A 10,057-nucleotide genomic window follows, 5' to 3' on the forward strand; every position below is an offset into this window, starting at 1 on the left:
CACTTGCAGATCCCTAGGATAACAAACAACAGAAAGCATCTAACAGGGTTTTTTCCTTTCCTTACAGAGACAAGCACTTTGCTCAAAAGAAGGCAGCTCCCATACCAGCCTTCTGTCTGTACTATCTGCTAAGTTCCAGCACATGCTTATCTCAAATTTGGCAATGAAGAAAGGAGACGTATGATGTTGCACTCTCCATTTCTGGCTGTTGCAGGGGCAGGAGAGGGCAGAGTTTGTATAACCCAAGTCATCACATGCCATGAAAAACCACTGATGGGGAGACCATATTTCCTTTTGGCTATGAGGTGTTTGGAGCAAACTCAGAGACCTCTCTTGAATGCAGCATCTCACTGAAGTCCCAGAGTGTCCCATACGTGCTGCTGCACACAATGGAGGGGGCCGGCCCATACTTGTGCTCCTGGGGTAACTGAGCAATGCTGAGCACGCACACCCAGGGTCTAGGGGGGCACAGAATTGAGCTCAGCAATTTGTTCCACCATCTTCACTCAAGCAAAGCTTTCAGTGATTTATAGCAGCATGCAGAGAGGGCTTAAGCTGTAGCTTTGTTTAAACATTCATATACAATTGTTTTTACTGGAGCTCTGAATAAAGTGTCATCATGCTTCTCAACAGGGAAAAATTTTTGGATAAGCTTTTCAGAGAAGCTGAAGAAATGTTATCCAGACACAATTATTAAACCTGGCTTCAATTTTGATGGCAGAGCTGCCTTTGTTGGACACATTTTCTGTCTTCCCCACTTTCCTCACCACTCCCCTCTCTTCAAATGGGGAGTCGGGGCCCTCTGACATTGGATAGGCCCAAAGGAAATGCTGCTTCCTCATGACTGCCTTCTCTGTTAACAGCAGCTACAGAGAGAACCCAGGGAAGCCATGTGGGGCCAAATCTACACAAAGACAGGGCACAGAGATGAGAAATAATGTCATCTGCTAGGAAGTGGCAAGAGGACAGAAGTAGCATTTTCTTACTTTTTCCTCTAAAGTATACCTTTCTTATAGCTCACTATAACTGACTGAGTCCATAAAACTAATTTTGTTTTTCACTGTGAAAACAAAGAGGAGCAGGCAGGCTTAAAGCTGGCAGAAAGATGAGCTGATACAGGAAATATGAGGAAAACAGTGAGAGAATAACAGAGAAGGAGAGGGTAAGAATACAAAGGAAAAGTTGGAACTATGAAGCTTAGAAAAAGACCTGTAGAAAATTAGAAGGCATAGGAGGAAGAGCAGCATTAAAAAAAAAAAAAAAAAAAAAACACAAGAAGGAATATGGGGAAAATTATGGCTACTACAGCAAAACATAGAGAGAGTAGAGAGAGTTAAGACTTTTTCAAAGAAGGCATAAAGCAGTATGAAAGGGTGTGAATGGGAAAGAGGAAATGCAAGAAGGGGAACCAACACAATGTTACATGTTGCTGTTGCATAGAAAGTGAAAAGCAAAGTGTGTACACAAACACAAATGGAACCCTTGACCTTACCAGAGCAAATAGGACAGGGTGCCACAGGACACAATTTCATCCTTTGTATTAAAGGTAGATGGATCATGTGAGAAAGCTCTGATCATTCCTAAGAGAACAGTTTTCCTTCCTAGAATCTCTACAGCTTTGAAGCATTTCCTTACCTCACATTACTACGTTATAATATGAAGAGGCAGGCTGTGATTTTGTTAGCTGAAAAGGGCAGACATTTCTCCTCTTTCCTCCTCTACACACCAGGCCTGTCCCTACAGGCACAAAGGATTTATTCTTCCCTTCACAAATTACTTTACCAGCTGAGGAACTGTAATAGCTGCCAAGCCCCTCAGAAGTCTGAGACCTCTGCCCCATCCCAGCAAGGACTGAAATGAAACAGGGGACAGAGGAAGTGAATTATTTTGAAACAAGTGCTGGGGAGGGGATAGATGGAGTAGCCAGGACACGCACTACAGAAGCAAGCAGAACCCAGGCTGAAAAAGGTGGCAAGTGCTGATGTAGGATGAGCCATTCCCTGCACCATGCTCGGACAGAGTTTTTTGGGAACCTCTGTTGCAAGGGTGAACGTTGTGGGTTACAGCTCTCATCACTTTTCTTCCTAACCCCTTGTAATTCAGAGCCAGCCTATGACTGCCAACACTCCCAGCAAAATCAGACATTGAACCAGGTTTTGGGTTGGCTCCACTTGTAATTTGGGGGTGCTTGTGACCAAAGTTACTGTCACACAGTCTGGTTCAAGTTCAGCCAAGGGTCTGAAACAGCCCTGCTTTGGGCCTCACTCAAGGAAAAATCTGGAACAAGTTTTCAGCTTGACTTCTCTGTGTGTGTGTGAGGAAAGCTCCTCTGCGCTTTCTTGTCGCAAAAAATGATGAATTGCAGAAGTACCCATTTGGTGTTAGTCATTCTGTGCAGCAGGAAGGAAGCAGGAAGCCCTTGTGAGCATTAACTTTTCAAAGCAGTTTGCAGAAAAAGCCAAAGCTCTCCTCCCCTGGGCTGCACAGCCACATACTGATCTTTAGCTCCTCACCTCAAGGGGCACCCAGTTAGTCACAGCTAACACTGGCAGCTCCTTCAGCGGAAGCATTTGCCCGGTGCAAACAGCTGAGGCATTTGGTGCCAGCCCTTTCCCTGTGCAAGGCGTGCTCGAAGCGGGGAGGGAAGAGGAGCCCTACACTTGCCAAACGGGAGAGGTCTGATTGCGCTCAACAGGTTCAGTTCACGCTGTGACCCTGCCCGGCTTCCTGCTATTCAGATGTGTTACTTCCCCTTTGTGGTAATGGCCTGTGGCAGCCGGCCAGAAAACACTATTAATTTCAGAAGTGGCCTGACAACAAACCCATAGCGAAATGAGAGGAAGTGGCAGGGAGGCCATCTGTTAACTTCAGCAGAACAGTAGGGACGCAGCTATGTATGTTCTACAAGGAAAGCAGATTAATAATCCACAAAGAGGAAACTGGCTAAAATTATCCACAGACCATATTAAAAAAAAAAAAAAAAACACCAAAAAAACCAAACAAGGGAGTCACTTGAGCTGCAGCTGGACAGGAAATTGCTAGAGCTGCTTGCAAATCTCCACTTTGAACAGAACAGCATAGGGAATGCCAAGAGCGGAAACCGTTCAAAACTGGATTAGCACAAGCCAAGTTTAACTGCAACCCACTTCTACTTTCACAGTTTATGCACTCAATCTAGGCCACTGCATGAGACACTGACTCACTTTTTTCCCATGTTTTGTTTGCATTTCATTTCACACACTTGCAGTTTCTAAAATTACTTCAATTGTGCTTTGGCTGCCAGGAGTTCTGCAGTACCTCAGCCGACAGCCCCAGCCCCTCGCTCTGGTGCTGCACACAGATTTTGGCACCTCCCTGCCTCGGGCCAGTTATCATCAGGAAGGATGTTAATGAATATAAGTTGCAGCAGGAAGTTTTGCAATTGCTGTAATCCCCCTTTTTCCTTCTGCAGAGACAGAACTGCTCGAAGGGTCCAAAGAGGAAATGAGGTGACTAAGGGTATACATAGACTTTTCCTCCTTGCCTTCATTAAGTTGCAAGGTGGCTGAATGGCAGCAGAAAAATCATTTACAGGCTGCAGACTGCTGATGAATCTCTGTGAAATGAGTTCCTGCCAGACAGCTAAGCAGAGCATGAACCCATCTCCTGGCATCTGTAATAGAGTGACCAGAATTCATAAACAAAGCCAGAAAACAAGACCTCCTTACACTAAGTAATAATGAGGAAAAAAAATTATGGCCCAGAGTCAGGTGCATCCCTAGTATAGCAAAGAGATGCTGGAGTATTCTGTAATTAACCTACAGGCCTTCAAAAGCATTCCCTTCACCAAAGCAAGATGAGAATCTAGCACATTCACTGTTTATTCATTTAGGCACCAGTGGACCAAAGGGGAAATCAAGGTTTTATTGTCTTAGGGGGATGCACAAAAGCTGTTGAGAGCAATTATTGCCTTTAAACGTAACCATATGGGTATGTGCAATTAACCACAACTACACAGAGGGGAAAGGGGGAATAAACCAGCCAGCTTCTCCATAGCCAAAAATAGTTATTTTATTTATTAATAATTTAAGGTTTTACATTCTTATAATAAATTCCATCTTAAAACTTTTACACTGTAGATTAGACTCTCCCTTATTGGCAACCATGTGCAGGTTCACTGTGCGTACACACAGGTACAAATGCTCACACATACTTCCAGTTTTATACAAAAAAAAAAGACGCAAAATATTGCATTTGAGGTGAAGCTCCCTGAAGAATTTGTACAGAGGTAATGCACTGTTTAGCACATCTGAAAGTTTTAAAAAGTCATCAAAAATCTTTCGCATTCAAAGACAAACCTCCTCCCAGATGATCTATTTACAAAAGGTAAGGCAAAAAATTAATTTAATTTAAATATATATATATGTATATATATATATATATATATATATATCATATGGAACCTACATCAAAAGCATGTGGAAAAAAATCACCACAAGGAAAATAAAGATATATGAAAGAAGAGACTCTACTTCCTCACAAAACCTGATCTGCAAACTTCTTATCATTGCCATTTCTGCCTCATGGAAAGCTTGCTTCAATGAAATTCAGCATGCTGCAAATATATTCTTTGCAATTAAAACAAACAAACAAAGCAAAATTTATGAAAATAACAAAAACACAGGTGTCCCTTGGATTGATTTCTTGAGTACATGTGAATTAAGAAAAAAAAAAAAAGCAAATAAATTTAAGGTTAAATATTTACATTGATCAAGTAAAATACTACCAAGCTCCTAGCAAACAAGTACTCCAAATACACTAAGCTGAAATCTCTTTCTTTGGCTCCTCTAAATTAAAACAAACAAACAAACAAAAATAACCAGTCTTCACTGAAGACAGAGATGTGTGTCACAGATCTGAGAGCAGAGGGCAGGAGGACAGTCCCAGCCCTAGAGAACACGTGCCCAGCCTGTCCAGCCTCACCCCAGCACGGCAAGTCCTCGGACCGGCTGCTGCCCAAGCAGGGATGGACACACTGCCCACCTGCTGCCCGGGGGGCACCGCGGCGCTGCCCCGCGTCCCCTCCCTTCGCAAGAGCCGATGCCACACTGGGTAACCTTTCGGTGCCTGCGCTGGCAGCTGCCTGTTAACAGCAGAGGCCAGAAAAAGAGAAAGCTGCATTTCTTTTTCACTGCCAAAGAGAAACCATTGAGGAGTGATCCCATGAAATGGACAGGAGAAGGGAGGTGGTGGGAGCTCACGTGGACTGCAAGGAATCCACCTGGAAGACGTTCTGGTTGGAAGGGGTGGTGAAGTACAGCTGCTGGTTCGGCACTCGGTTGTCACAGGGGCTGCTCAGTCCCAGAGTCCGCTCAAAGTCCAGCAGCTGACCCATGAAGTTGAAGTTGGGTGAAATGTTGGACTTCTTCATCTTGACAATATCATAGGCATCATTCATGGACAAGTTCAGCTTCTGCATGAGGTAGGCCACCGTCACTGTGACCGAGCGGCTGATCCCTGCTAGGCAATGCACCAGGACGCCGCAGTTCTTCCCCCGTGCTTCATCTGTACAAAGAGGCAGAGAAGGACACGTAAGACGGAGGGTTGGTAACTGATCTCTCAACACAAATGAGATTAGTATCAAGTAGGAAGAAAGTACAGTTCTGATCCCAGTGGCCAGCAGTGCAACTCAAGAGTTAACTTTAGCGGCTTAAAACCAGGACACGAGAGGAATCCACTCCCCCTACTATCCAAGTCCAAGAGCTGAGAAAACTAAGAATGAGACAAAGGGAGCAGGACATGCTGCATGACACTGTTTTAAAAGCCAGGTTTAAAAGACAGGCTTTTTGCCTGGAGATTTGCCTTTAAATTCTTACAGTCCCCTTGCCCCAGCATGGAAATCCTGCAATATGTCACTGAAAGGCTTTATACAGACCAGCAGACTGCAAAGGTCTATTAAATTATTCTCCAACTGTTGTGCAGCTAACAATGGAGGTATTCAGGCATTTTAAAAGAATGAGGGAAGTCACAGGGGACAGCCCATTAGGAGGAACAGGATGTCAACATTGGTTGAAAATGGGTTCCTTTGTAATAGGAAATGCATTACAATGCCTGGAGATTAGTTTCTTTGTGGCTTCTAGCCCACATTTCTTCCTGCTAGGCTCAGATTACCTACATTCTCCACTATTACCGGTATCATTCAACCGGATTACAGCACAGCTTCTCAACAGATAATGCAATGCCCACCCCACAGCACCCCGATGGGGCAATTTGAGTCCTCCCCAAAACGAAGGAGAGTGCAGATTTTCACCAGAACTCCTTGGGCCCAAGGGTACAGATTTCCATCTAAGGGCTGGCTGACAGAGGCACCGAGCCCGAGAGGTATATCATTATTACCACGAGATTTAAATTAAACTCTGGCAATATATTTGCCAGGAATACCGCTTATTCATAACTTGCATTTAAAAGCTAAAGTTAGATTCCCAGATCGTTTCTTTTTATTATACTGCTCTTCAGTAACCTCAAGGAAAAAGAAAAAAAAAAAAAAAAACCCAAAAGCAAACAACCCCAAAACCAACATCAACAAAGAAAACGCTATCGACCCCAGACTCATTTGCCCCCCACCCGCCACGAAATGGTTTAAGAGTCCCCAACATGCGCAGGGCTCAGTCCCCAGCTCCAACACAAATGACTCAAGGAGGAATTCCACAGCCAGACAAATTAGGTATGCCTGTGCAACCCTGCGAAGGTCGCTTACAATTCACCGGGACTCCTCAATAACCCCCCCAAACAGCCCCCGACAGCCCCTCAACTTAAGCCGGCTTTAAAATCAGAGAACGGGGCATGCTCCAGAGACGGCCCTAAATGCTGCTACCGCTTCTCGCCCGAAATTCACGAATTCTGCAAGATATAACGAATTCTGCCTCTTGACATGTAGATGTTAGCAAGTAACCGGGTCTTACCTATAAATGAGATGGCCTCAGGAAAGAACTGAGACAGATTTTGGCTCCAGTGGTCAGAGATCGGGATCTGTTTGTACTTGAATTCACCGGCGTTTTCGAAGAGATTAGGCAAGTTAGGAGTAACATTCAAGATGTATTTAATGCCGAACTCTTCTAAAACATCCAAATTAGTGGAGTCCTTGGCACAGCCTAAGTAGAGGTAGGGTAAAATCTCCACCGGAAAGGAAGGCTGGTTGTTGGAAAGAGGGCTGCCGTCGGAGTCGGTGGCACTATTGGGGTCTCTGTCAATGTCAGATTCAATGTCGGATGATGAATCGGAGCTGATTCGGAGGCCTCCCAAGCCCAGGACTGGCAAAGGAGGAGAGCTGCTGCTACACGAACTGTCTAGGTTAGTTTCACAGTGCAAGGCGAACTCGGCCTGGAACTTGCTAAAACCACCTGGAGAGAAAAGCAAAGAGGAGAAAATGCAACCTGATATAAGATGGCACGTCGACTTACTTCCCTGGTACAGCCCTGCCTGCAAAGGAGCGTCAGCTTTGCACCCTCTCGAGCTCCGGGAAAAAGAAGCAAAAGCATGTCACACTCTCCACGCAGCCAGACTAACTTAAAGGAAGGGTTAAGAAAATCGTCGGCTGCGGTGGAGGGCTCAGCACATCCAAGATTAAAGCTCTGTACCGCTTTGCCCTGCGGGGACCGCTGGAGAGGTATCTCGGCGGCAATTCCTTCTGCCAGGCTCATGCCGGAATCCCCGTTAGCCCTGTCCTCCCCACGCTGCCATAGTGATTTCAGACAGCAAGGTTTCTTTAAACAATGCGAGGATAAGGATGGGGGAACGGGAGGGGGGGAGAGGTGTGGAACAGGGGGAAAAGCCCCTTTCCCAAGTCGGTGCTCTGCTGGCGCATCAATCCGCTGCCCGGGGAACGCTGCAGACCGCGTCCCCCCTCCCTCTCACCCGGGCAGAGATCTCTCCCCCAACCCTTGGCGGCCCTTCTCACCTTCCAGATAAAATGCCTTGCAGCCTTCATCTTTGAGGCGCTTGAGGAGCAGCCCCAGCACGGACTCGCCGCCCGTGTTCTCGTTCCAGTCGCGGCTGTGCTCGTCGTACAGCACTACGGTGTCGGTGCCGCACCGGCGGGCGAAGCGCTCCCGGTCCTCCTCGCTGCTGGCGACGAGGGAGCGCAGGGGCAGGTTGCCCTTCTGCAGGCGCCGCAGCATGATGCCGGGGATGGCCACATTGATGGCCGACTCGATGTGGGACGACTCGTACAACTCCTGCGGCCGACAGTCCATCAGCAGTAGCCGGTCGTTGCCCATCTCCAGCTGCTCGTTCAGCCACGCCACGGATTTACTAATCGCCATTTCCGACGCGAAAGGGACGGGTCTGAACGTATCTAGCATGAGGAAGGACGGGGGGAGCGGAGCGTGCTCTGGAAGCGCCCCTCTCTCTCACAGAGGCATGCGGCTGGCTGGGCGGGCGGGCTGCACCCCTCTAACTCCGCACAACTTATCTCCCTCCGCCCCAGGAAAATGAATCACGCAGCTCCCCCCGCGCCGCTTCCCCCGCGCCGGGCGGCGGTGCAGTCACGGGGAGGGAGAAGCAGCCGCGGCCCCGGCGTGTGTGCGAGTGTGAGAGCGTGTGTGTGTGTGTGCCTGCGTGCGCGCAGCCAGCCTGCCCCGTCTCCTCTTTTTTCTGTCAATGAATCCCTGAATGAACCTGCCTAATCGCCGCTGCAGCCCGAGCCCTTGGGCTTTTCCTCCGCCGCGAGTGAATGAAATCCAATTAACGCGCCGCCGAGCGGGGCTCCCCGGCTCAGCATGGAAGCGCTGCTGCGGCGGCGGCGCCCCTCGCCTCGCGTTCCCCTCCTTGGCTGGGCTAGGCTGTGCTGCCCCCGGGCCGCCCGCAGCGCCCCTGGGCCGCGGCCCCGGCAGCCGGCGGCTCCTCAATGGGCAGCGGCGCGGCTCCGCTCAATGGATACATTCTCCGCCGCAGCCAATGGGGGCGCGCGGAAGGGACTGTTGCCGCGGCGACGGGCCGGCTGGAACAGGTTGTGTTGATGAATCGTTAATGAGTTTGTCATTCACAAAAACGGAAAGGAATTTCCGCTCCGGATAAGCCGAGTGCAAACAAGCGGCAGCCGCGGCGCGGCGGGCGGGGGTGGCGGGGGCAGGTGAGGGGGCGCGGCCCGGCGCTCCCCCCTTCCCTCCGCCGGCACCAGCCGCGGGGCGGCCGTCGCTGCCGGCGGAACTAATGGCACTTTTTCTTTTCTCTCCCTCCCTTCTCCGTATTTTCACTCCCTAAGTCGTACCCCGCGGGGGCCGGCCGTGCTCCCCCGAGCTGATCGTGGCCCGGCTTTTCATTAGGGCGTTCTGCGAATCCCATTTTTAGGGAAGCGGGTAGGCTCTGTCCTCGGCTGATCCCTACGGGGGTGAAGAGTAAACCCCGAGCTAATCTCTTCCTACGCGGCCCGGCTTTATTCGCTGCACGCAGCGCAGCCGGGGAGCCGGCCCCGCCGCAGGGACAGCCCGCGGGCGCTCCTGCTGCAGCCCGGGCGGGTCACCCCGCAAACGTGAGCAGGGAAAGCGGCCCGGCCGGGTCACCCCGCAAACGTGAGCAGGGAAAGCGGCCCGGCCGGGTCACCCCGCAAACGTGAGCAGAGAAAGCGGCCCGGCCGGGTCACCCCGCAAACGTGAGCAGGGAAAGCGGCCCGGGGGGGTCACCCCGCAAACGTGAGCAGGGAAAGCGGCCCGGGCGGGTCACCCCGCAAACATGAGCAGGGAAAGCGGCCCGGGCGGGTCACCCCGCAAACATGAGCAGGGAAAGCGGCCCGGGCGGCTCCTCCAGGTAGCCCGTGACTGAACGGCGCTGGCCCGGCCGCGGCTGAGCGCGCCGCAGCGAGGAGCCCGCAGGCAGCCGCGGGGCTCGGGGGGCGCCGGCGGGGTGCGGTGCGGGCCCTCGCACCTGGCAGCGCCCGCCCCGGCCGCCGCACCGGCTCCTCCTGCGGGCGCGGCCCCGCCGCCGCCGCCGTGCTGCGCTTCCCCCGGGCCGGGCGGGGGGCGGAAGGGCGCCGCGGCCCCGCCGCACCGGGAGGCTGAGGGCAGGGCCGGGCTGCGGTGCC

General features: G+C 50.6%; 1 protein-coding gene across 1 annotated transcript; it reads right to left on the bottom strand.

Annotated features, from left to right (window-relative positions):
* Nucleotides 1-4,025: 4,025 nt before the first annotated feature.
* DUSP6 (dual specificity phosphatase 6) lies at nt 4,026-8,865 on the bottom strand. Its single transcript, XM_059473004.1, has 3 exons — nt 7,937-8,865; nt 6,942-7,379; nt 4,026-5,544 (listed from the first exon to the last, which is right to left on the bottom strand). The coding sequence occupies exons 1-3, from the start codon at nt 8,337-8,339 to the stop codon at nt 5,237-5,239; spliced, it is 1,149 nt and encodes a 382-aa protein (XP_059328987.1). The 5' UTR covers nt 8,340-8,865; the 3' UTR covers nt 4,026-5,236.
* Between the last annotated feature and the right edge of the window lie 1,192 nt (nt 8,866-10,057).

This window comes from Ammospiza nelsoni, chromosome 5, assembly GCF_027579445.1.
Source record: "Ammospiza nelsoni isolate bAmmNel1 chromosome 5, bAmmNel1.pri, whole genome shotgun sequence".
In the NCBI taxonomy this organism is placed as follows: domain Eukaryota; kingdom Metazoa; phylum Chordata; class Aves; order Passeriformes; family Passerellidae; genus Ammospiza; species Ammospiza nelsoni.